Raw genomic sequence first — 27,773 nt, forward strand, 5'->3', positions numbered from 1 at the left:
ATCACTAATGTATCAAATCACCATTTACCGTAACACTGTGAAAATGACGGCGACAACTGCGAAACGGATAGAGAGGGAGACAGCGAGCGGTGCTGGTACTGACAATTTCACTGTTCAGATTCTTTGGTAATCTCCTGGGAAAGAAGAAGAAGAGGAGGAGACAGTGAAATTATTAACATTTTAATGTATCAAATCACTAAGAATGTGAAGAAGAACAAAATATTATAGTGAAACTAATATTATAGTGAAACCAATATTATAGCAGAAACCAATATTATAGTTAAATCAATATTTTAAACATGTACATGGTAATAACATGTTATACCAACATTTGTAAACATATTATTAACATTTTAACTAAGAATGTGAAGAAGAACAAAATATTATAGTGAAACTAATGTATCAAAATATTATAGTGAAACTAATGTATCAAATTATTAACATTTTAATGTATGAAATCACTAATGTATCAATCACCATTTACCGTTAAACTGAAACTGTGAAAATGACGGCGACGACGGCGAAACGGATAGAGAGGGTGACAGCGAGCGGTGCTGGTAGTGACAAAGAGAGGTGATGGCGGAGAATGGTGTTGAGACAGACGGAGTTGATTTCAGCGGCGAGTTGCAAGGAGATGACGGCGGTGAATGATTAGCAAGGAATCCTAATAGTGAAATTGTGTAAGGGAAGAAGAAGAAGAAGAAGAAGAAGATGGACGTGATTGATTAGCAAGGAATAAGGAGATGATAGTGGTGAATGATTAGCAAAGAGTTTACATGTTTCTTTCAATTTTTTTCTTTTTTAACCTGAACCGTTGATTTGTTTTATTTCCACATATCACATATCTAGGAAACTAATGGAGGAAAAGGAGGATATACTAATGGAGCTGATCTCAACTCGCTAGAATGGGTCCATAAAATGCACTTAAAGTTATTAATTTTTACGTATTAATATTAGTATGGTGGGGCTACGATAATCTTTACCTACTTCAAATTTGTGAATGGTAGAAGCCTGAGAACAGTGCCACTAATTAAGCTTATCCAACTCATTTTGGATAGAGACACACAAGTTTAGTTTCTTATTATGCACTAAATTTTGATAATTCCATAATAATACTATCACTTACAATAAGATTTAATGCCGTATATTGGTGTTGATTATACTATCGTTTACAGCTCATATGTGTTTATAAAGAAAAATAGTATCTTCCGTGTAGAGACATCGCATTATATATGCAGATGTTAGGATTCGAATCCCGGATATTTCATTTATTCATCTTTAAGGTAAATTTCTAGTAATTAGGCTACTAGACAAAAAAAAATTAAAGAAAAATAATCTAACCAAAAATAGAATGTTATAATGATGACTAGTTAATGAGTGAATGGTCATAATTAAAAATTATTTTGGTAGGAACTTCAAGCTTGGTACTGCTATTACTTTTATTTTATTTTATTGAATATATATGAATAATGAGTTTATTTTGTTTCCTAACCATAGGACTAAATTGATTAATCATAACACATTCTAAATTTTTTTTAAAATAATTTTAATTATGCTTTACAAAGATATGGAAGGTCTTTTATTAGCATATGAGTCGTTTGAGGTTTTTTTATAAGCAAAAATTGAATTATAAGGGGTATTCAACCCTTACAATTCTTATAAGAAGTATGAACCATTACATCATAATAATGCATTTTAATGGACCCTTATACTAATCTGAAAAAACACAAAAAGACTGACTAGCTATTTTACCTATAAATCAATCAATAGCTTCTCCTCTAAATACCACATTGTTACGCGCATGTCATATGCACCAAGTGGTGGCCAACCAAATAATGAGCCGATTGAGGTTGTTTTTAGTTATTGAACGATGTAATTTAATTGAATGTATACTCCCTCCGTACCATAATATATGTCACTTTAGGGAAAAGATTTGTACCATAATATATGTCGCTTGATATTACCAATAAAATATTTAATTAATGCTATTTTTCATATTATACCCTTAACTATTTATCACTTTCTCTTCTTTCCATTCTTCAATTTATTTTTTCCATACCATAAATGAAGGACGATTTTGTAAATCAAGTCATAATCTCTCTTTTCCATACAACATTAATTACCTTTCTTAATATGTGTAAAAGTGGCAAAGCGACATATATTGTGGTACGGAAGGAGTATGTAAAAACATTTTAGGCTTTAATGTACTTTTGATCCACCTATTTTAAAAAACATGAACTTTTGATCCCCTATTTTAAAAGCCAACTTTTTGATATGTGTGTGTGTTTAAAATAGGGGGATCAAAAGTGCATTAAAGCCAACATTTTATAAAGTCGGTGTTCATAATTAATTTCTAAAATATAATTGTTTGGTTGATATTTTAAGTGATCGGTTTTAAATTACATGATCCGAATAAATAGAGGTTGGATTTGATGATTGGTTTGAACTCAAACATAAAAAACAAAAGCGAAACAATAAATTGGTAACTATTGGATCTTAGGGTTCATCATATATTATTAGCTTAGTTCTTGTGTTAGCTTAGTTCTTTCACTACTATTTTGAATCTCTTGAGTCTGAGACGAAAAACAAAATTTTATGATGCATAATAGAAACTATATTTTATATAGTTGTTTTGTTTTTTCTTTTTTTCATAAACAAAATAATATTATAAAAGAGTACAAAGGGTACTCAAACCCTTACAAAGTAAATCAAGTTATAATTATAATATGTTTTGAAGACAACCAGTTGGATCAAAACACCAATTTTAGAAAAACATAGAAGACAAACGGCATGCACGACTACTAAACCAAATCCAAGAAAAAGTCTTAATGCTATCCAGTAAAGTAGAGACATTAGGTAACACTCCTTTGAAGTTCCAAATTAATGCACTAGTTGTTTTGTTGGTGCCAGATAAAATGAATATTTATTATCCACTAAAGATGTCTTCATGTTGGTATTGAAAGTTGAACTCACATTTTTACGTAAACTTCTTATCTAATATCTATTGAATCATCAAAGGTTAGTTGGTTCAGTGGCGATTGACGCTGAACTTGGTAGGGAGGATCACGGTTCGATCCCCTGCAACTGCATTTGGGAGGGAACTTGAATCACTTGATGCCAAAACTCACCCCGAAATCTGGACTACTAGGGTCCCCTTCCCCCAAGAACTAGAGGGTGAAAAAAAGGCTTAACTACACATTTGGTCCCTTACGTTTATTTTAGGTTTCAATTTGGTCCATTGCGTTTAAAAAGAATAAATTTGGTCCCTTACGTTTTCATTAGGTTTCAATTTAGTCATTTCCGTTAGTTTTGTCACTAACACCGTTTGAACTATACACGTGTCACTGTGTCAAAGTGTCCACGTGTCAGTCCACATATGCAAATTGACTGCAACATGTGACAAAATTGATGGAAAGGACTAAATTGAAACCTAATGGAAACGTAAGGGACCAAATTGATACTTTTTAAACATAAGAGACCAAATTGAAACTTAAAATAAACGTAAGGGACTAAAAAATGTGTAGTTAAAAAAAAATCTATTATTGAATCAACTTTTATTCATAACATTAGTTCAATATTTAATTAGTTATGGGATGTATTTTATATATGCAATAGTACATGTCTTGAACTGACATATGATTAGGGATTTAAATAAGTAGTATAATTATAAACCACCATATGCTAACCACTAGTAATTACTAATTACGGTAAACATGAAACCAAGGCTTTTATTTTCCAGTTATATATTACTTGGAATTTATGGGAATCTAAGGTAAAATAAGCCATCATCCTTAAAAGATCATATAACAAATTTGAACTACTGGCAATAAATAAGAAAACTAAACCACAAGAACATTGATTGTCATATATGAGATAAACAACTCGCATTTTAATTTAAAATATGAGTGGTTACATCCTCCTCTTACAACCACAATGCCTGCAATGGCTAAATAATCCAATTTGAGAAATAATTATTTGACATCAAATTTTTGTCTAATAAGATATTTTATTTGTTTTTTATGTGTATTTTTAAATGTGTGTAATTATAAAAGATAAAAGTTGTACAAATTAATGTTTAAATATAACAATATAATAACAATTATCATAAGGAACTGGACGATCGATTGTCTTATGTGTCCAGTCATCTTTCATACTCTTCATCCCAATGGTTGAAAGTGCTTAAAAAATAAATAAATTAAGAAAAATAATTTTAAAGAAAGAAAAATACAAATAGACACCTGAGATGATCGCAGAACAGACAACATGAGAGAGCAAACCAGCTAGCACCAGATCCATTCTCATAATGTGGAATTTTTTTTCAAACTGCACCTGTCAAAAGTCAAATACACCAAAACATCCTACCTGAGGAAAAATTAACCGAAATGCCCTAGTGCTTTTCTGTGAGTGGGACGCGCCATCCATAGGTTAGTGACCCTAGGAAGTACGCGCCATCCCCACATTAGTGTCCTAATGAAGGACGCGCCATCCACAGCTTAGCGTCCTTAGTTTGTTTTTTTTTTTTTCATTTTCGTTTTTGAAGGTAAGTAGGTAGGGTTTTGGAAGGGTTATAAGGGTTTTGAGGGTTAAGGGTTAGGAGGGTTTTGAGGGTTAAGGGTTAGATGGGGTTTTGAGGGTTTAGGGTTTTTTTTTTTTAAAGAAATTATTGAAAAAAATTATACAAAAATTATATTAATTAATATAAACACACTACAACAATTTTTTTTTTTTTTGACATTTTGTATTTTTAGGGTTTTTAAGGGTTTTAGTTTTTTTTTTTTATTATATATATTATGTTTCTATTTTACTTGTTTATCAACAAAACAAAATCGTGCAATAATAATATTTAATATTATTTTTTACAATACAATACAAAAAAATTGCAAATTAATTGGAATTTGGACAATTCCTACGATCATGGCCCGGCACCCTACATAAAGCACACTTATTCAAAGTTTCGATCTCGTCGTCCATTTCCGTCCTAATGCGCGTACTTTTCGGACGACCTCTCTTACATCTTTTCATTGCTGGGTCGGGGCAAAGTCGACGGCCATAATATTGGGGCCAATATGATTGGTCTTGAATTCCCGGGAAGGTGTTATTGTATACACAAAATACACTTGCAGCTTTGTACACGTCATGTATATGAACTTGATAAGCTTGTGCAGCATGGGAGCATGCAGCAATAACATGCGAACAAGGCAAATGTAAAGCTTGAAATTCTCCACAATCACAGCAGCTTTCACCCAACTTGAGCAGAAATCGACCCATTGGTCGACCCTCGTTGTGATTGACAGTTTCCATTACCCTGAAAGTTTGATTGAGTCGATCAAAAGCAATGACTTGATGTGAGTTTGCTTTATGCATTGCTTCTTTAATCCGTTTCTGACAAGCTTCTGAATATTGTTGTCCAGATTGCAACACAGCTGCTGATTCAGTGGCTCTTCTTTGAAACAGTACGACACACTTATAGAACGTTGATTGGACCAAAGCTGTGATGGGTTCATTGCGAATACCCTTAAACACGTTGTTCATCGACTCAGCAAGGTTGGTTGTCATATGACCCCACCGACGACCTTCATCGAATGCTTGCGTCCACTTCGCTATGGGGATATTATCAAGCCACCCTATTGCATTAGTGTTCTGCGCAGCAATTTTGCTGCGGTAGTATCTGTGCAAAGGTTGATTTACTGCAAATCCTATATAAGAAGAGCAATTAATAAAACAGCATAAAAAAAATGTATCGTTGAAATTATAGAAAAGTTGTAGTGACTTGCAGATAGTTACCCATGTTAACAACCAACTTGCGAAGCTTTTTATTGTTGAACTTTCGCATGAAGTTTTGGGCAATGTGTCTGATGCAGTACACATGTCTGCAGGTAGGATCATTCCAACCATTTGCAGGATTATCATAAGCACTTTTAATGGATGGATGTCTATCTGAAATCACACAAAGATGTTGTTGTGGAGTGACATATGTTCTCAAATTTTTTAAAAAGAAGTTCCAAGCTTCCTTTGTTTCACCTTCCACAATTGCAAAAGCGACTGGAAATATATGGTCATTTCCGTCTTGTGCAACAGCTAGCAACAATGTCCCTTTATACTTCCCATATAACCATGTTCCATCAACCTGCACAATTGGTTTACAATATGCAAAACCTTTAATAAGTGGTTCAAAAGACCAAAACAGACGATGGAAGGTCACATCATCAGGAGTGTCTGCCGGTAGGGTCTCTAATATTGTGACGACATTTGGAAGATAATGTTGCATTGTCATCAACCACTGCGGAAGAGCATGATATGAGTCCACCCAGCTCCCAAACATGTTTTCGATGGCCTTATTTTTTGCTATCCATGCCTTTCGGTACGTGACAGTGTAATTGAACTTATCCCTTATGTGTGCAATTATAGTTTTCACTTTAATTGATAGGTCTTTGTGCAAGAGTGAGGCAATGCTTTCACTTATCATAGTAGAATTAAGTTTGTGGTGATCTTGTGTCAAACCCAAAGATATGCATGTGTGCTCATTTTTTATAACACCAATTACCCAACGACCATTTGTTCTCTCAGATGCTCTCAAACTGAATTTACATGCAGGTTGCTTACATTGAATGACATACCTTTCTTTGTCGGACTGTTTTACCTTATAATCCCGAGATTGTTTAATATGGTACTTTCTTATTGCACTCACACAATCTGCTTTGGTATGAAATTGCATTCCCACCTCAATCTCTTGATCTACTGGAAGTCTCGGATTCATTGATCGCAGAACTTCGGTACGTTCATCAATGCTTGCATCCAAGGTAAGCATGTGGGGTGGTGGATTATACATGGGGTGGTCGTCAACGTCTTCATCTTCAACGTCACCGAATGCTTGTGCAACATATTCTTCTTCATTCTCGCTTTCCTCACCGACAATTACTCCATTTACGATGTCATCTTCGTCTTCCTCTTCTCCTTCTTGGTGATATAAGGATGATGGTTGTGAGTAAAATTGTGAGGCTTCGTGTTGATGAGACTGGTGGTATGAGGATGATGGTTGTGGGTGAAATTGTGAGGCTTCAAGTTGATGAGACTGGTGGTATGAGGATGATGGTTGTGTGTTCAGATCTGGGAGGTATGAGGATGATGGTTGTGATTCACAATCTTGTGAAAGCATCGAATAATATTGTGTATAATCAAATGGTGGTGCTTCGATCTGATGTTGGTCAGTTGGATGTACATCTTCCAATGTAACATATAACTCGATACTGACTAGAGCTTCAAATTGGCAATGAGTCGCAAACATATATTCAACATCATCGTTGTCTACAACTTTGTATGATTCAAATCGTTCATTTGAGTTTCCAAAAACCACCGGTTGCCTCCAATAAATTTCAGATATAACCTTATTGTTTCCTAAATTCAACTTTTCTGATATTCTCTCCTTTAAATGAGCAAAGTTGCTTCTTGTATTGATCCTAAAACCTCTTGTTGTATTGCTTTGGAAAAAAACACTATTGTTTTGTCTAAAACATTGTCCATTGTAATAGACAAGAACATTTTTTTGTTGTGCTGGAGCCATTGTAAATGGTGAAATTTTTAAGAGTAATTTTTTTTGTTGTTAGGATGGTAAATTCGTATCTCTTAGAAGAAAAAATACGATGTTGTGTGTTGGATGATGAATAATGTTTGGTCCGCAAAGGTGTAAATAACGACGAAAAAAAGTTGAACGCTAACCTGCAGATGGCGCGTTCAGTAATGTAACACTGACCTGCGAATGGCGCGTTCAGTACTTACTGCAAAAGCTGAACACCAGACTGCAGATGGCGCGTTCAATCGAAGGCAGCTGACCTGCACATGGCGCGTTCGAACCAGTCCAAAGCGAATTCAGTCAATAAATAGTCTTCTTCATCATAATTGATCTCCACACTCCTTCTTCAGCATACGAATATGAGAAAAAATTGGCTCTTCGTCTTAAATGTTTCAGTCTGCAACCGGTTAAATAGTTCTCCGTTGACTACTCAGAGCGATATGTGTTTTATACTTGCAGTTTATTTGGAGGCCTTATCAAGACATAGCACTTAATGCTATAGAGGAGGACACTCATTGTTGGTCTGCAACCACGTACCTAATATGTTTTGAAATTTTGGAGTACCACCAAACCGACCGAGTTAAACTCCAGTTTGGAATCAAACAAACTAGATTGCGCCTAGCAGAAAACATGTCAAAATATCACAAGCAAACTAGGCGTGGAGGAGCAAAAGATAGATGAGATGTTGAATATGAAAGTTTTATCGACGATTGGAATAATCGTCACACTAAGGTGATAACTGGCACACATGCAAATAAACTTCCAAATTCTTATTTTGAGTGGTATTATAATACCTTCAATCCGTTCTTCTTCAAACCCCCACCCACACTAAACAATCCATCTACCTCAACCCGTGAATTTACCCCTGACCCTGACCAAACACCCATGCAAACCACAACACAAAATCAATCAGCTCCATACCTAGATTATACCCCTCCCCAATTCCCAATCTATGACCATCAAACCTACATCTCACCACCAACAACAAATTTCTACGACCAACAAAACTTCTACCCATCTAATGACCCAAATTTCCACACACCAGCCCAACAAAATTTCTACACACCGGCCCAACAAAATTTCCCCAACAACCTATTCACTTCACCCCAACACAATACCTACGACACTCAAAACTCTGTGGGTTCGTCATGGATTAATGAGTTGATTACTCTTGATGATCCTAATAATCCTAATATTTTTGACAACCTTTCTGGTGTGCCATTTACCTCCTTGTTCAACGACACATCTACATCAAACTTTTTCAATGCCTCAAGTTCGAGTAATCCTACTGCATCTTTTCAGTATCAACAAGACGATGTGGAACAACATCAAGGAGAACTTCGAAGAGGTGATCGTGTTCGTCATGCTCCTACATGTGGTACTGGAGGTCATTTAGGTGACGATGACGTTGGTGGTGGTGGTGGTCGTGGTCGTGGTCGTGGTCGTGCTCGTGGTCGTGATAATTAGTCCAAATTCCAATTAATTTGCGATTTTTTGTATTGTATTGTAAAAAAATAATATTAAATACGATTTTTCCTCAAAATCTTTTGTTTTCTATTTACTTCTAATTTTTGTTTTGTTGATAAACAAGTAAAATAGAAACATAATATATATAATAAAAAAAAAAAACTAAAACCCTTAAAAACCCTAAAAATACAAAATGTCAAAAAAAAAAAAATTTGTTGTAGTGTGTTTATATTAATTAATATAATTTTTGTATAATTTTTTTCAATAATTTCTTTAAAAAAAAAAAAAAACCCCTAAACCCTCAAAACCCCATCTAACCCTTAACCCTCAAAACCCTCCTAACCCTTAACCCTCAAAACCCTTCTAACCCTTCCAAAACCCTACCCCCTTACCTTCAAAAACGAAAATGAAAAAAAAAAAAAAAAAAACCAACTCAGGACGCCGCCTTGGGGATGGCGCGTCCTTCACAAGGTCGCTGACCCCCCGTTGGCGCGTCCTTCATTATAACACTAAGCTGGGGATGGCGCGTCCCCCTCACAGGAAAGTGTTAGGGCATTTCGGTTAATTTTTCCTCAGGTAGGATGTTTTGGTGTATTACTCTAATGACAGGTGCACTTTGAAAAAAAATTCCATAATGTGAGGACTATAGAAGTTGAAAATCTGTGGGTGAGTGTGTTTGGTTGCTTGTAAAAGAAGGTTATCACTCATGATGACCAGTTGTTGATGTGAAAGATTCTGGATCAAATACACATGAGAAAGGAATAAGCCATGCATTAAATTATAATTATAATTTTGTAGATTATAATCTTCTAAGATTTGCTACAGGCGTTAACATTGAACAGTTAAATTAATATATTTTTTATTAATAAGAATAAATTGTTACATGTGATAAGGGTTTAATTAGTGGCAACAAGAGATATGATATTACGGGTGAATATATCATATTTTGTTTCCATTTTGTGTTTGACGTGACAATAAGATATGGTAAATTAATCATAAAGCTTATCATATTATTTTTGATAGATCAAATTTTTATCCTGAATTTGAGCTGACTTAGTAGTACAGGATAATTTTTTTTACTAATACTTTAAAATAAAAATAATAAAATAGTATTAATGTTTTATTTATATAAAAAAGTTTTAAATTGATTATTTAATAATAATAGTAGCATCAATGATTTTTATATAAAATTATTTAATTTTTTAAAATTTATATGATTATAAATTATTACAAAACAATTTATGAAAAAATGTAATTTTTTTACCAGGTTATTTGTCATTTAAATATTATATATACTTTATCATATTATTATAAGTGTGTATAAAAAATATAATAAAATATTATTATCATGTTTTATATATTGTGTGCATCAAACACATGAAAAAATAACTATTATCCTACTTATATTTTATCTTATCATTATCCTACTCTATATTTTATCATGTTTCTATCATATGATATGCATCAAACAAGAGTCTCGTGCCTTTTAAACAAGTGGTAATAGCTACAAATATATGCAAATTCTGACATTACCACAAATTACTTGGCTCTTTAACTCCATTCTCATAGAGCGTGATACCGAACAAAAAAGAAAGAAAAAACATTTGGATCTGGTCGAGCCAATCATAATATTTTGACACATTAGGGCTATGGAACTCAAACCAAATTCTTCCACGACCCCATTTCTTTCTCTGATGAGATTTTGTTTTAAGATTATAACACTTTCCATACCAAAAAGAAAGCTCTTAAAAAATGTGCTATCCTTCTCCATTTCATCTGCAGAAAAATAATATACTACACATAAAAAAGTTCATAATAATATGTTTCTAAATAATATATGAAACAATTAAATATAGTATAAACATTGTAAAAGTAAACATGCACCTTCACGACATACTTTAAAATATTTGGATTTGTGTAGGTGGAGAATTTGAATATTGGTGAAATTAAATTTATACATTAATACTATTTGTTTTGTTGTTTTATGCTTCATCTTTTTCATATTTATTTATCCATGGCTCTTCTATATATACAGAATAATATAGTAGATAAAACTAAGTTCTTCTACCTCATGGTACATTAACGTAAATCCGACTCAAAATCAAACACACAAAAGATATTACTTTTAAGATTCTATATTTGATTTTCACTGGACCACCAGAGTTGTGTATAAACACAATCTCTGACTACATTGCATTCAACCATTTTATTAAAATCAGACGGTTTAAATAGGTTGAATGAGTACAATAAATCTGAATCCCTCTTCGGTCCATGGAAAGGATAGAAACAAGAGAGAAATAGAAGATTTTGAAGTTGTCATTTATGTGATGTGGTTGCACCGTCAAATAATGTACTTATCTTTACCTTATTGTCGCCTCTCCAACACTCCTATATGGATCACGAGATCATTACCAAAGACCGTCTGATCAATGACTACACCGCAGTCGGCCCCATTTGAGGAGTGCACTAAATCATGATCACTCCTATACACTCTTAACTTTTTTCCACTATCTCTCTTGAATCCAAATTTAACATAGTAATTACATCACGCAACTACTCTTATTAACCATCCGATCTAAAATCAACGTCCAAAATTATTTACTAGTAATCTTGATATTATATAATATAAACACCAAATTTCGAATTAACGACTCTGATTTAAAACTGTTAGAACTTGAAGGGAGAATGAGGGAAATCAACAATGAGAGAATGATGGAAATTGAGAGAGTAAAGGGAGAATTATTATTGATCAAGATTGTGTTGAAATTACAATGACTAATATGCTTATATACACATTCAATCTAACTAACTATGGTTACTCTAACTAACTCACTAGTTAGTTGCTTACAACACAAGTAACATAAGTTGTAACTAACTTCTAACTTGAATTATTCCTTCAATACTCCCCCTTAATTCAAGTTCTCCATGCTAAACACATTAAGCATTTTCCTCATGTCTTTGAACTTGTCAATTTTCAATGGCTTGGTAAGTACATCAGCTATCTGCTTCTCTGTACTGCAGTAGCTAAGCTTGATCCTCCCTTTAGTGACTTGGTCTCTCAAAAAATGAAACTTAGTTTCAATATGCTTGCTTCTCCCATGAGCTATGGGATTCTTGGCTAGATTTATGGCTGATTTGTTGTCAACCATAAGCTCTACTCCATCTTCAATATCTATTTTCATTTCCTGCAGCAGAGATTGCAGCCATATACCTTGACATGCTGCATTGCAGGCTGATATGTACTCAGCTTCACATGTTGACAGTGCTACTACATTTTGCTTTTTAGAGCTCCATGAAATAGGGCAATCAAACAATGTGAATACATATCCCATAGTGCTTTTCCTTTCTACTTTGTCACCTGACCAATCAGAGTCACTATATCCAATCAATTTGCCTTTCTTTCCATCTGAATTTGGATATAGAACACCATACTCCATTGTGCCCTGCAAGTATCTCAGTATTCTCTTCACTGCTTGCATATGAGATAGTTTAGGTGTTTGCATGAACCTACTGACTATCCCTACACTGTGACAAATATCAGGCCTTGAATTGCAGGCATATCTCAGGCTTCCAACCATCTGCTTATACAATGTGCTATTGACATTGCTGCCTTCATCATCATTACTCAGGCTTGAAGCAGTTTCCATTGGTGTATTGGCTGGGTTGCAATTCATCATGTTGAATCTTTTCAATATGTCTGAGATATATTTTCTCTGGTGAATCAACATTCCCTCTTTAGTTTTAGTGAATTCCAGTCCAAGGAAGTATTTTAGGCCTCCCAGATTGGTCATTTCAAATTCTGAGCTCAGCTGGCTTGTTAACCTTTCAATTTCTCTTTTGTCACTGCCTGTTATCAGTAAATCATCCACATATAAGCATACTATGCAGAGTTTACTCTGAGTTGAGCCTTTCACATAAATTCCATGTTCAACTGTGCACTTTGAATATCCAATTTTGTTCAGAAATTCATCTATCCTTATGTTCCAAGCTCTAGGTGCCTGTCTCAGGCCATATAATGCTTTATTCAGCCTCAATACATGATCCTCCTTTCCCTTAACTGTGAAGCCTTGAGGTTGTTCAACATATACTTCCTCCTCAAGTTTGCCATTGAGAAATGCAGACTTGACATCAAGTTGAACAAACTCCCATCTGAAGTGATTAGCTATTGCTACCACTAATCTTACAGTTTCAATTCTTGCTACTGGTGCAAAAATTTCTGAGAAATCAATGCCTTGCTTCTGAAGGAACCCTTTAGCTACCAATCTTGCTTTATACTTTGCTATAGTTCCATTAGGTAAATGTTTTAGCTTATAAATCCATTTGACAGCAATTGGTTTCTTACCAGGAGGCAATTGAGTGATACTCCATGTTGCATTTTTCTCAATTGAGGCAATTTCTTCTGTCATTGCTTGTCTCCATTCTTCATGCTTTGAGGCTTCAGCATATGTCAAGGGTTCAGTGTCAACAAATAGTGCCAGATGTACAATGTCACCATCTGGAGTGACCATATCATCACTGACCCTTTCATAGTCTTGCAGAGTTCTATTTGGAACAATTGGTCTTTCTGACCTCCTTAGTACCACTGGTGCATTGTTTGAAGCTGGAGGTGGTGGCACAGTTGCTTCTTCAGGTGCTTGCTTATCAAGCAGCTCAAATGGTACATAGTCTTCATTATCTGATGTGGTATTGTTCCAATCCCAGCATTTATCTTCTTCAAATGTTACATCCCTGCTAGCAGTGACCTTTTTTGTAATGGGATTGTACAGTTTGTAAGCACCTGCAGTGTGATATCCTATTAGTATCATTGCTTCACTCTTGTCATCAAGTTTCTTCCTCCTTTGATTTGGTATGTGTCTGTAGCACAAGCAGCCAAATACCCTTAGATGCTTTACTGATGGTGTGTGTCCTGACCAAATTGCTTCTGGTACCTTATTCATTTGCTTTGTTGGACATCTGTTCAGAACATAGCAGGCTGTAACTACAGCTTCACCCCAAAAACTGTGAGGTAGATTCTTTTCTCTTAACATACATCTGGTCATGTTCATGATAGTTCTATTCCTCCTTTCAGCTATTCCATTGTGTTGAGGAGTGTATGGAGCTATTACCTCATGCTGAATTCCATTTTCTGAACAAAATGTTTTGAAATCATTTGAGGTGTATTCACCACCACCATCACTTCTCAGAATTTTAATCTTCTTTTCTGATTGCTTTTCAACTAACAGTTTGAATGACTTAAAATTCTGAAGCACTTCATCTTTGCTCTTCATTAGGTGAATCCACATCATTCTGCTGAATTCATCAATGAATGATACAAAGTACCTGTTTCCTCCTAAAGATAGTGTGTCAAATGGACCACATACATCTGTATATACTACATCAAGTACCTGCTTGGCTCTCATTGCAATCTCCTTGACAAAAGACTTTCTTGTTTGCTTGCCTAACAAGCAATGTTGACAAATATCTCTAGGAATCTTGATTGCAGGTAGTCCATTGACCAGTTCATTGTTTTGCAGATAACTCAAGCTTTTAAAGTTCAGATGACCATACCTCAGATGCCATAACCAAGCTTGGTCATTGATCTTTATTGTAGCCAGACATTGGGATTGATTTGCAGTCAATGTGACTTGGAATGTTCTATTCTGAGATAGAGGAGCTCTCAGAATAGTGTTGTTCTGAGAATCATACACTTCCATGATGTTATTCTCCATATGCATAATGAATCCCTTCTCTAGTAGCTGTCCCATACTTAGTAAATTTGTTTTCATGTCTGGTACATATAGAACACCTGTGATGATGGCTTGATTTCCTTTCTTGCCTTTGATCAATACATCACCCACTCCTTCAGCTGGAATTGTTCTATTGTCTGCAAACCTTATTTTAGTTTTTGATGAACTGTTGAAGTTGATTAGCCAGTCTCTATGGCTTGTCATGTGATTGCTGCAACCTGTGTCAAGATACCAATGTTCTTGATCATCTTCAGCATCTGTGATGGTTGCCATATACAGTGTTGGATCAGCCTCTGAGTCACTATCTTCCTGAGCAATATGTGCTTCAGCCTTATTCTTTCCTCCATACCTTGGAACCTTCTTGCCTCTGCAGTCTTTTGCAAAATGACCATATTTCTGACAATTGTAGCATTGAATCTTTTTCAAATTCACTTTTCCCTTTTTTTCTTGATTTGAACCATTACTCTGATGTGATGATTCTCCTTGATCACTGTTCTTCTTTGAATTATCTTGGTGATTGCTTTCTTTATGAGCCTTATCTTTCCCTTTCCATTTACCATTGTCTTTCTTGATTGCATGAGCTTGCAGTGCCTGGTCTGCAGCTCTATCTTTCTGTCTTTCACTCAGTCTTTGATCATGTGATTCCAAAGAACATTGCAGTTCATCCAATGTCATAGTGCTTATATCTTTGGATTCCATGATTGCAACAGTAATGTAATCAAACTTTGGAGCTAGGGTTCGTATTACCTTTTCAACAATAGCTGCATCACCCAATGTTTCTCCACAGCTTCTTATCTGATTTGAAATATTGGTGATTCTGTTGAAGTAGGCTGTGATTGTTTCAGTATCTTCCATCTGAAGCAATTCAAATTTTCTCTTCCATGTCTGCAATCGAACTTTCTTCAATTTCTCATTCCCTTCATGACATTTAGCAAGAATGTCCCAACACTCTTTTGCAGATCCTGCATTCTCAATCTTCTGAAAGTTTATCACATCAACACATTGATGGATAAAGAACATAGCCTTGAAGTCTTTCTTCTTGGAATTTCTGTGTGCAGTTCTTTGATTCTCATTTGCATCTGCTGGTAGTGGAGTCACACCAGTTTCCACCACATCTTGCACTTCTTGAAAGCCAAAGATGACTTTCATCTGCTTGTTCCATCTATCCCAGTTGGAACCATCAAGAATCGGAAGTTTTCCTCCAAAACTGTTGCTCAGAGTTTCCAATTGGCTTGACATCTTCAAGCTTCTGCTGCACAGTGATCTTTCTTGAATCTTTAATGCCAAGAACCTTGAGGCTCTAGATACCAGTTGTTAGAACTTGAAGGGAGAATGAGGGAAATCAACAATGAGAGAATGATGGAAATTGAGAGAGTAAAGGGAGAATTATTATTGATCAAGATTGTGTTGAAATTACAATGACTAATATGCTTATATATACATTCAATCTAACTAACTATGGTTACTCTAACTAACTCACTAGTTAGTTGCTTACAACACAAGTAACATAAGTTGTAACTAACTTCTAACTTGAATTATTCCTTCAATAAAAACAAGGTTAAATTGCATGCATGAATTACAATAGATAATAGATAACCTCAATCCCTTTCTTAGACACTCAACTCAACAAGTAACCCCTTTTGCTCACAATGCATTTTACTATCTTACCCTTGTCTTTTTGTCTCTTTTTCATCTCTTTAAGACAAAAACATAAACACACACTACTTATTACTCAAACTCAATTCTCGCTTTTTTCTCATCACAATCTCATCCTTTTCTCTTTTTCCTTTTCACAAACACACTCACCAAACTCTTTCCTAATTTTCTCAATCCCCACAAGGAAAAATATCCAAAATTAATTAAATTTCCCTTAATCAACGCAACACTTTTAACACCCCCTCTCTATTTATCCACTCTTTCAAAGCTGAAAAATTTCATCTTTTTGTTGAATTTGGATTCAGAATCGAAATTGGCGATCTGGGTATGGCTATAATCAGGAATATATTTGAAGATATGAGATCGAGATCTCAAAGGGCAGTTGCGGTTGAGAAAGAAGAGAAAGTGGCTGTTGGTGATGGTTTAAGACAGAGTTGTTGGGCTAACATGCCACAAGAACTTCTTCGTGAGGTTCTTGTCAGAATTGAAGCATCAGAGGACACGTGGCCACCTAGGAAAAACGTTGTTGCATGTGCTGGAGTATGTCGGAACTGGAGAGTTATCACCAAAGAAATCGTTAAAAAACCTGAAATTTCTGCTAAGATTACTTTCCCCATTTCTGTTAAACAGGTTTTTTTTTTCTTCTCTATTCTCAATTACTATCTATTTCTTCATCTGGGTCATGCTCAAAATGTAATTTTTAAAATTTTATTTATGTACTTTTTTTTTTAGTTCAATTTGTTAAACAAGGTGTTTTTTTTCATCCAAATTTATGTTTGATTATTTTGTTTTTAATGGGAAGTTTTTGTTTTGATGCATTGAGCTTAATTGGGTTGGAGCAAATTTGGTGATAATTTTGATGAAAATTTAGTACAATTTTTTGTTGTTGTATTTAATTACATAAACATTGTTTTAAAAGAAAAAAAAAAGATATATGTTTTGATGATGAAGTAGTAGAGTTGAACTAAGCTATTAAGTAACTTAATTTGTTTGAGATATTGATATTATTTATGTTCCTTTGTATTGGTTTTCATTTACCCTTTGGATCTATGATTTTTATACTATCTTGTGTAGAAAAGAAAATGGTTTTTTACCCTTCTAAATGTTTTTTACTCAATGTGGAAAATTGTTATTTTGGTTGGTCAATGTTATTAGTGGATAATGTTGGGGTTTTGTCCTAGTTATAGATATCTTGTGCTCCCTTATATCCACAGAATTGTATGTTCTATATTACCTGGGAGGTTGGGACCATTAAATTGTGATGTTAATTTTTTTAACTTTTTGTGAAATTTTACATGGGAAAGTGCTGTGTAATTTCCTTAAAAGACATTGAAATTACTAGGTTTTGTAGCATCTGGGTAATTATTGCTGTTATAGTTTGCACCCTTAGTCTATCTTGTAGCAAACATTGTCTATTTGTTTGGTTAGGATATAATTATGTTTTGGTTGAGTAGCATCTGTTAACACTGACACAGTGACTCTTCAAATTGAAGGTGTGTCCGATGTACAGCTACATGAGAGTGAAATATGTTATTTACATTCAATTACTTCATATTCGCAAATTGTTACTAGTGTTGACGGGTCAGTGTCACTGTTGTGTATGGTGTCTGTGTTAGTGTTTTCATAACTTCTTTTGTTGTTGATATGTAATTTTCCAAACCAAAAGTAGGAGAGGTCACTATTTGGGCTAATTGAGTGGCCACCATAAGATGCCTCTTTTGCTGTGGAATACGATACATGGAATTGCTCTTAAGATTTATTCTTTTGTTTCTGGAAGGGCATGATGATTGAATATGACTATGGTGGTGTCTTTATATTCCTTAGTAATTTATTGTTTTACAGCACTATGGCATTGCCTAACATGTTTCTATTGCTGAATAATTTTTTGCAGCCTGGTCCAAGGGAGAATCTCCTTCAATGCTTTATAAAGCGCAACCGGTCCACTCAAACGTACTATTTGTATCTCAGTTTAACTGGTTGTAAGTAACAATTAAACTTGTGGTTGATTTCTTTCTGTAAAAAACTTTAGTTTATTTTTCTTGTGCCATTCATAGCTTCCCTTTTTGAGATCTAACACATCTTTAACTCAGCGCTAGGTGATGATGGGAAGTTCCTTCTGGCTGCACGCAAATGCAGACGTCCTACCTGCACTGATTATATCATCTCTCTAGATGGATATGATATGTCAAGAGGAAGCAATTCCTATGTCGGGAAACTGAGGTGAGCTGCTAACATATCAGATTCTATTACCATCATTGTTTTACACTTTGACTTTATTAGTGCGACAACTTATAACCTTTCTTTTGTTCTCAATAAGATCAAATTTCCTTGGAACGAAGTTCACAGTCTATGATGGTCAGCCACCTCATGCCGGGGCAAAGATTGCAAAAAGTCACTCCACTAGGTTGGTGAATCTAAAGCAGGTTTCACCCAAGGTCCCAACAGGAAACTATCCAGTTGCTCACATCTCATATGAATTGAATGTTCTAGGCTCTAGGTAAGCAAATAGTTGTTATACTATAATTGTCGTTGCATTTATTTTGACATGCATCTATCGCTTTTTATGGTCGACAATAATGTTTTGTCTGTCCAAAGTATTTGCTGAAAACCTATTTAGCTTGATATGCACTCTTCTTATATCTTAACTATACATTATTCTCACCGTCTAAATATTGCAAGCAGGGGCCCTAGGAGAATGCACTGTGTAATGGATTCCATTCCTTCCTCTTCAATCGAACCAGGAGGGGTAGCTCCTACACAAACTGAGTTTTCTCTAAACAACATAGAAATGTTTCCCCTGTTTCCTTTTTTCCGATCAAAATCAAGTCGTGTGGTGGAGAACTCTCTATCCGGACCCCTGGTTGGTGATAAAAAAGAGGGCATGCTTGTGTTGAAAAACAAGTCTCCAAGGTGGCATGAGCAGCTGCAGTGTTGGTGCTTAAACTTTCATGGACGTGTGACGGTTGCCTCGGTTAAAAACTTTCAGCTGGTTGCTTCTGCAGAAAATGGAGCTGCTGGACCGGAACATGAAAAGATCATCCTGCAATTTGGAAAAGTTGGGAAGGATTTGTTTACAATGGATTATCGATACCCTATCTCGGCATTTCAGGCATTTGCAATCTGCCTCAGCAGCTTTGATACCAAGATTGCTTGTGAATAACATGCTTAAACAGGTATTCATTTGAAAGCAACTATTTTAAAATTTGATTGATAGAAAACTATAGAACATAGTTATTTCATCGGCAAATCAATGAGCAAATACATTTTTGTTTAGCTAAATTTGTGTCACTATAGGACAATGGTCCATACTACTATTTTCTCGGGTGGTAGCTTTAGGTAGTGTTTGGAAAGAAATATTATGTTCTATTCTCTTTGGTTCTACCTTTTTAAAAAATAATTAAATAAACAACTTTTTATAATCTTATGCTTGTTTTAGTATAGTATTGATTTTGAATGTACACCAAATATAAAATAGAATTCATATTCATTTCTGTCCTATTTTAGTCTGTCTACCAAACATGACCTAATAGTTTATACCAAACCCTTTTCTAGTATTTATGGCTGCCACATTCATTTGACCAACAACAGCAACAACAACTAAGCCTTATCCGAATAGGCGGGGTCGGATACATGAATCCAAAAATATCATAATGTGCTATCATGTTTAATGTCTATGACCAAACCATTGACCTTTAGATATTTTTTAGTGCATGTTTGGATTGATGGTGTTTTGGCATAAACTTCTTGCATGTCCAGTATCCGGTAGATTTGTCAAAATCACGGCCAACTACCGTGATTTCGGTAAACTAACCGTGTATAATGTCTATGATCAAACCATTGACCTTTTAATGATTTTTAGTACTATTGACAGTGAGTTTGGCAGAATCATGGTCTGTGACTGTAATTTTGGCAAAAACTACTTGCTATCACGGTAGATTTGTCAAAATCACAGTCAGCCACCATGATTTCAGCAAACTCACCGTGATACCAACCATGAACTACAATAGTTTCACCAAAATCACATAACACCATATTTCGTCAAACTCACCGAGATTCCAAACATGAACTACATTTCATAGTTTTACCAAAATCACAGTGACACAGTAATTTCGTCAAACTCACCAAGATTCCAAACATGAACTACACTTCATAGTTCCACCAAAATCACGGTGACACTGTAATTTCGTCAAACTCACTGAGATTCCAAACATGAACTAAATAGTTTTGCTGAAAGTTTTTTTGCTTCCGGTGAAGGAAAAGGGTGGGAGGATAGCTTGAAAACCTAACTATCCCAATCATAACATAGTGATAGTTATCTCAGTTACATTATTTAAAAATTGAAACAAGAAATGTAAATTTTTCTTTCTCAGTTTACCTAATGAGAATGTTTGGTTGATTGTTGATGACAGGTTCAATCCAAGATTTACAGTACCATCTGAGAAATATGTATGAATGTATGTAACTTTTGTGAGAAGAAATCTGATGAAAAGCATCTATGAATGTGATTGGATGTTGAACTGAAAATGTAAAAAGAGGGTGCTGCACATATGAGAATGTTGTCGGTGTTAGTTTCTGAGATCACATGTGAAATTGGAATGTTACTTATTCTCATTGGTTTACATTATTGACCTTGTGATGTACATAAATTCTTTCTCTCTCATTTTTTATTTTCTTTAACAATTTGCTTTTTATTTGGTTGTTTATTCATGCGATGCAATATAGTACCAGTAAGTTGTGTGTGGTACAAGTTACAACGTTGTCTGGTGCTTTTAATTTGCTAAAAAATTGGAGACTGAATTGAACAATTTTTTAGTACCATGTTTGATGTTTCATTTCAAAACTAGTCATGAGATTGGACAAAAACAATTTTTTTTTTGTCTCTCAAGTGAATCATACTAGACAACTTTTTATCTAAAAAAATATCAATATTTTTCCAACATAAAAAATATACTCTCTCTCTCTCTCTGGCTGTGTTGCAATTGTGTCTTGTTATGAACAGTAGTTAATAAGTTATTCCATCCTTTTCAAAACTGTTTAGGAACTAAATTCAGTGTTTAGAAAATATTTCTCCTTTTTGTTGATGTACTTCTTTTATCAATTTTTTTTGTTTGAAGAAAAAGGTACTTATTTTTCATATATATAATCATTTCCTTCTATTATGAAAAAAATAAATAAATCATATATCCTATATATAATCGCAAATTCCTTAAACCACTGAATTTATCATCCACTCAATCTAGTTAAGGTGGAAAATGAATAAGCACAATAATAGCTTAAAGTATTTAGATGAGTCTTAACTCTTAATTGCTATTTAGAACTACGATCTAATTAAATTTTCTTCCCTTTTAATCTACAAATTTGAATGAAATGATTGTAATAGAAAACACGGATATAATTGTTGGAAAAATTAGACATATAGAACTCTTAAACAATAAATTAAAGAGCAGTATAATTTATAAACACAAATAAACACAAATATAAGTGATAATAAAATGAAGTAGAGAGAACGAGAAACTTATCGATTTGACTGAGATTGCAAATGCAATGGACTTCAGAGTATTTTGTCATTAGTAATAATTTATCAGATGCAGTTTGTCTCATAGCTAATATTCTTCCGGATGCAACAGTCACTTTTTACTAACACTGCACGTGAATTAGCAAGACTTAGCAATATTTTCTTTTTGATGCCGAAGGGAAACCTAATATTATATCATATTCTTTTTTTTTTTTGGAAGGAATTCATATCTTTTTTCTGTATAATTAAGTTTATGCTTATATGATTTTTTTCATATGTCACCAAAGAAATAAAGAAGTAGCTAGTTATTGAGTCCAACGCAAGCCCCCTAGTTTTATGCTCTCCGTTATTAATCCCTTTTTATTAGGAAACAAAGACTTGAATTAAAGCACATCTAAATCTAATCAATTTTAACAGTAACAAATGACCAAGTCAGCGGAGAAAACAAATTATTAAAATAATAAATATCGTTAAAATAAGAATTTAATTTATATATAATATCAGTGTAAAGTTATTTTACACATGCGTTTAATAATATACCAACACGTAATGTAAGATGTTTAAAAACACATAATGTATTAATGTGTCATATTCATTAAAAAGTTTAATTGTTGTGTACCGTCGGTGTAATTTTATTTTACACATACATCCAATGACGCGTTGCCACATCATGTGTTTTAGTTACCATAGATGATGTGTCAGTATATTATTGAACGCATGTGCAAAATAACTTTAGACTGACGGTGCATATAAATTAAATTCTTCATCAAATGATGTGACAACACATAATTGAATGCATGTGGGAAAAAACTTTACACTAACCATGTATTCCAAATGTCTATTTTGAAAAACTCTCATGTCTATTTTTTTGTTGCTAAATATAGGAAAACTCATTTTTGAAATAGATCAATCTAATTTATAGGTGTTGAATAATTTGGAAAATTTTAAATAGGTCATTAAACTATTTTTTTTTTTTTGCATTATAAGGCCCTCAACTATTATACTATATATATTTTTAATAATGTTCTTTTGTAAAAATATTGTTAGTCAAAACCTATCAACCAATTTTACACATCATTAATCATCTAATATCTACATAATTATCATTTTATTTATTATTATTTACTAATTTTATTTGTCCGTAGACGAAATAGTAAACACTATCCGAAACTTACACACACACTTGCGAGGTCTCGAGTTCGAACCAGATAAAAGTATCCAACTTAATAATATCGACATTGTCAGTTGAATCACATACAAATAAATATTTCTTTTACTATACAAAATTCTATTCCTATATAATCCCTAATTTTAAGAAAATTTAATTCTCAACCCACAACTTCCCTTCTCCATAACAAATGGCACATATATTTGACTAATCCACTGAATCTTTTAATTCTATGAGCTGAATAAGAGGACATCCCACAGAAATGAAGAAAAAAGCACAACTTCATATAAGAGGACATTTTAAAGAATTATAGTTTATGAGGTTCCAAAATTGATGGTTGAAAGCAACTCCAAATATAGTAGCAGTATATCACATCTTGATTTGAAAATTAAGTGCCATTTTTGAAAGAAGAAAATAACATGAAAAAAACACAAATTCAAGTATCTTAAAGTTTCAAGTATTTATATAACATAGAATATCACTATTAACTAGTATGGCATGCATGTGCTTCCTATTTGAATGAAGATCATATACAATACTAATTTGGAGACTATTCTCTAGAGATTTTAATATTGAGTGTTACAAATTCAATAAGTAATTAGTTATTTATTTTAAATATATTCTTAGATGTGATTAAGATATATTAACATTCAATTTTTATGAGGTTGTTATAGTGAAATATTTGCTTCTTAGCTGTATTTGAACTGAAAAATATGCAAACCATCAAATGATTATTAGTATTGATATCATTATTCAAATAATAATATAAAAAAAAACATTATTGAGAATAAAACAAATCTTTAATCTAAGTATATAGTTCAATTGTTCAAACATCATTATTGAGAGTAGTGGGGAAATATGGAAATTTACAAAACAATCAATGATAATAACATCCAAAAATAATGAGTATTTTAATCTAAATTTAAACACATGATTTCTCAGTCTTCATGCAACAACCTTAATTTTTAAACATACGACACACATGATTTCTTAGTCTTCATGCAACGACCTTAAACATATGAAACATAAGGAGTATGAGATATAAATGTCCACCACAAGAGCAAAAAGGACCAATAGTCCATTTGATTTAGATTCTTAGACATAGTTTTAGAGGCCTTGCAATCTAAAACAAACATAATAAAATATTATCTGCCACAATCTTAAGCTACTTTACAATGGATCATTGTAATGTAACTTTGTTTGAGGTTGAAAGTTGAAACAAAAATATGCATCCTCATTTTGTACTTAATTACTTACAACACAAACTACTAATTGTTATATACACAATTATCATTACAAATTTACAGCAGTTTCTTGTTTTAAGCTGCTTGCATGCTCACATTTGATTCTTGGCTCATAACTGCTGATTCGGCGCCTTCTTCCTCTTCAATAGGGAGATCGTCTAAATGGAGTTTCGGTTGATTAAGGCTACGAACTAACTCGGTGAACGAAGGAAAATGCTCTGGTGAAAAGAAATATGCTCCCATTCTTTGATATGAGAACAAGTCAAGTACATTATCTCCTGATAAATTCTTCTTTATTTGTTCGAAACCGCCTGGAACGCCGAACTCTGATGAGTTTTGACCTGAGACTTTCACACCTTGGTTTCTGAAAGTTGTCATAGTTTGCGCGAGGAGCAACTCGGGACTGGAATGGGTTTCATTTGGTTGATTTGCATCCGAAAGATCCATTCCAGGTAATATGATTTTGCACGAGTTTTTAGCAAAGATCTCTGCCACCTGTTCATAACCATCTCTATTGGCTGTGTTATAGAATCCTGCTGTTAGCTCAGATGGACGGGACCGAGTTCCATACCAAGCGTGCATAAGTGGGATTTTTCCGTATATTGAAACTCCGGTGTCACCGAAAGTAGAAGATGCTAATGAAAGGAGGGAATCTCCATGTGCTATGAGCTGAGCAGAATACCATGAAAGGAAGAAGTCACCATACGAAGACTCCCAAGAACCACCGTCCTTAAAAAAGCTACTGGCGTATGGCGATTGGTCATATGTAGGCACATCATGTGGACCGCCAAGCCCCCATAAAGGATTTCCATATGACTCAGCATGTTGCTTGAGTAAACTTAGCATGTTTTGATCATAACACTGGAATTCTCCTACTCCTTGAGTTTTGCGGTTACTAGGTAACTCGTGATGAGATGGATATCGAAGCTCACCATCTGGTCCTAAACCCATTGAAATGCCCTGCAATGCAATACGGCTAATTGTCAATCATGTTTACACAATGCCTGGATAAAAAACTTAATTAAGCGTTTATCATATAAGTGCATGTGTATAATTTATTTCTCTAAGTCTATAACACAAGATAAAAGAAAGTCATTGTTTTGATATTATCTATAAACTGTTTTCATAAGTTATGATAACTTATGAAAATAAGCTGAAAACATGGTATAGACATGTCATAAGTTGTTTTCATAAGCTCTCCCAAACACTTTCACAAATACTAACTTGTATAAATAGATAAGCTCAAATAAGTCATTCTAATCAGGCCCTTACAAATCTTAATTGTGAAAGCGGGTGTTAGTTTCTATAATTGGTCATGTGATCTAAGATTCGTACCGTGATTGTCGACTCCATGAATGGAGAAAATGAAGACTTGAAGCTCTCACAAAAACTCTGATACACTTGAACCGGAGTCTTTCCATTAAGAACAGGAAGATTATCAACCGCAAGCGACAAACATTCTTTGTAATGTTGTCCTGACCGATCCGTAAAGAAAATACTCGACTCCGATTCACCAATCTCAGACACCCATTTAGGTAAAGGGATATTTGGTTTTTTAGAACCATGAAAGCAAAGGGAAACATGAAGCTTAAGACCCACTTCTTGAATCATCTCAGCAATAGCAAGATAGCCTGACCAATCATATTTTCCCATGGCTTCTTTCTCAACAATTCCCCACCAAATTGGTAGTTCAACGCCTTCGACTCCTAATAGTTTCAAAGCTTTCAACCCTGCTGCAATTGCTTTAGAATGGTTTATTGAATTGCAGTCATGAGAAACTGTATCTTGGGGAAGTCCCACAAATAATCTTACACCATCTACCTGCAACATATACATTATTTTAAGCATGTTAGTTACTTTTCAGAACAAGTCCACAACATGTAACCAATGAAGCACAGACACTCCTCAGGCTAGGCGTGTCCAGACACCGACAACACATCACCGGTGTCCGACACCGACAACATGTCAAATTATTATCGGTGTCGACATGTCAGTGTCCGTGTCGTATCCGGTGTCTGTTGTATGTGCTTCATAGCATGTAACATACTATAACACGACCGCATTAGATGTGAATTTGAACGATTCAGAACAATAAACATTTTGATAGATAGAATAGGAATAGTTAAGTTTATTAAATCAAACCTTCATTAATTAAACCAAACCCCTTTTAGATATTAACATATGTATGTCATCATGGTTTTCAATTTTTATTCATCATGCAATTAATATTAAAATGAATGAAAAAAATAAAACCTCATAATTAATAATTGATCTTTAACATGAACAAAACTTCACAAGCAAATCTAGTTGCCAAAATCATCTTAAAAAAATCTACTTAAAATCACAAGATAACAACTTTAAGGACAATACATCATTCAATATTTAAGGTAATAGTAATAAAAGTGTTGACTTCATTAATCATTATTTACCCTAACCATATAAATAAATGAAGAATTCAACATACTAATTCAAATACCCTTAATATATTCATTCAATTTCAACTTTTCAAATTACTCATAAATAAATGAAGAATTCAACATACTAATTCAAATTAAAATACATACATAAAAAAAAGCATCAATTAATTAAAAATATTTTGTTTCATACTTTCTCACCAACCAAACAGTCAAGTCAAAATATCAGCACATGAACAAAAAAATTAATTAAAAAATTAAAAAATAATTAATTTTTTTTTACCTGTTTGGATCTTGTTCTAGATCCAGAAAGATTCTTCTTCATCTCTCTAATTGGTTCAACATGAATAGCTTTCAAACCCATTCCACCTTTCTTCAACCTTAAATTCTGACCAAAACAAACTCTACCATTTGAAAATCTACTATTATTCTTCAGAATAACATAACCAAATTCTCTACAAGCAAAATCAGTTCTTCCTAATTTCACTTGAGAGCTACCAATAACAGAAAGTTCCATTGCAAACGAGAAAATTGGTAATAATCAAAGCAAAAACTTGTTCAAAAAAATAATCAAAAATTGAATCTTTAAGGATACCCAGTTGAGGATTTCAAGAGAATTCTTAAAGGGAAAAAATGGGTTGGATTAAAAAAGTGATTTTTGAAGTTGATGAGTGAGGGAAATGGATTATGGTATAAGGGGTATATAAGGAGGAAGTGGAGGCTCAAACGCGCTTTTTCTTTTGTGTGGCCAAAGAGAAACAAAAGCGTACAAAACAATGAGACACGTGTCGATGTTTTAGAAGTTGAGCCGCAGAATGATGTTTTTAATAATGTTTTTTTTTTAATGAAGAAAAATGAAATTATTTAGCACCAAAAGAATCATTTTTTAGGTTCAATTCAATGGTTCATAAAAAAAAAAGGAATTATTGAGGACCAAAACAATCATGATAGGTTCATTATTTTCTCAAAAAACTAATAATTATGAAACCATACAGCCAATGACATCTGGAATT

General features: G+C 33.9%; 3 protein-coding genes across 3 annotated transcripts; 1 reads left to right on the top strand and 2 right to left on the bottom strand.

Annotated features, from left to right (window-relative positions):
- Positions 1–4,884: 4,884 nt before the first annotated feature.
- On the bottom strand, positions 4,885–7,561 carry LOC123896323. Its single transcript, XM_045946728.1, has 2 exons — positions 5,785–7,561; positions 4,885–5,696 (listed from the first exon to the last, which is right to left on the bottom strand). The coding sequence occupies exons 1-2, from the start codon at positions 7,559–7,561 to the stop codon at positions 4,885–4,887; spliced, it is 2,589 nt and encodes an 862-aa protein (XP_045802684.1).
- An 8,785-nt stretch (positions 7,562–16,346) lies between these two features.
- On the top strand, positions 16,347–21,096 carry LOC123895630 (tubby-like F-box protein 3). Its single transcript, XM_045946089.1, has 6 exons — positions 16,347–17,049; positions 18,311–18,398; positions 18,510–18,639; positions 18,737–18,916; positions 19,102–19,592; positions 20,829–21,096. Exons 1-5 carry the CDS (start codon positions 16,747–16,749, stop codon positions 19,577–19,579), a joined length of 1,179 nt encoding a protein of 392 aa, XP_045802045.1. The 5' UTR covers positions 16,347–16,746; the 3' UTR covers positions 19,580–19,592; positions 20,829–21,096.
- A 3,056-nt stretch (positions 21,097–24,152) lies between these two features.
- LOC123895631 (inactive beta-amylase 9) lies at positions 24,153–27,550 on the bottom strand. Its single transcript, XM_045946090.1, has 3 exons — positions 27,044–27,550; positions 25,682–26,167; positions 24,153–25,306 (listed from the first exon to the last, which is right to left on the bottom strand). The coding sequence occupies exons 1-3, from the start codon at positions 27,275–27,277 to the stop codon at positions 24,422–24,424; spliced, it is 1,605 nt and encodes a 534-aa protein (XP_045802046.1). The 5' UTR covers positions 27,278–27,550; the 3' UTR covers positions 24,153–24,421.
- Positions 27,551–27,773: the final 223 nt, after the last annotated feature.

The sequence above is a fragment of the Trifolium pratense genome, linkage group LG7 (genome assembly GCF_020283565.1).
Source record: "Trifolium pratense cultivar HEN17-A07 linkage group LG7, ARS_RC_1.1, whole genome shotgun sequence".
NCBI classification, from domain to species: domain Eukaryota; kingdom Viridiplantae; phylum Streptophyta; class Magnoliopsida; order Fabales; family Fabaceae; genus Trifolium; species Trifolium pratense.

Coding starts and splice junctions, on each gene's coding strand:
- LOC123895631 (XM_045946090.1), bottom strand. CDS start 27,277: ATGGAACTTTCTGTTATTGGTAGCTCTCAAGTGAAATTAGGAAGAACT. Junction 26,168..27,043: donor CTAGAACAAGATCCAAACAG/GTAAAAAAAAAT, acceptor TATATGTTGCAG/GTAGATGGTGTAAGATTATT. Junction 25,307..25,681: donor TCATGGAGTCGACAATCACG/GTACGAATCTTA, acceptor ATTGCATTGCAG/GGCATTTCAATGGGTTTAGG.
- LOC123896323 (XM_045946728.1), bottom strand. CDS start 7,561: ATGGCTCCAGCACAACAAAAAAATGTTCTTGTCTATTACAATGGACAA. Junction 5,697..5,784: donor CAAGTTGGTTGTTAACATGG/GTAACTATCTGC, acceptor CTTCTTATATAG/GATTTGCAGTAAATCAACCT.
- LOC123895630 (XM_045946089.1), top strand. CDS start 16,747: ATGGCTATAATCAGGAATATATTTGAAGATATGAGATCGAGATCTCAA. Junction 17,050..18,310: donor TCCCCATTTCTGTTAAACAG/GTTTTTTTTTTC, acceptor AATTTTTTGCAG/CCTGGTCCAAGGGAGAATCT. Junction 18,399..18,509: donor GTATCTCAGTTTAACTGGTT/GTAAGTAACAAT, acceptor TCTTTAACTCAG/CGCTAGGTGATGATGGGAAG.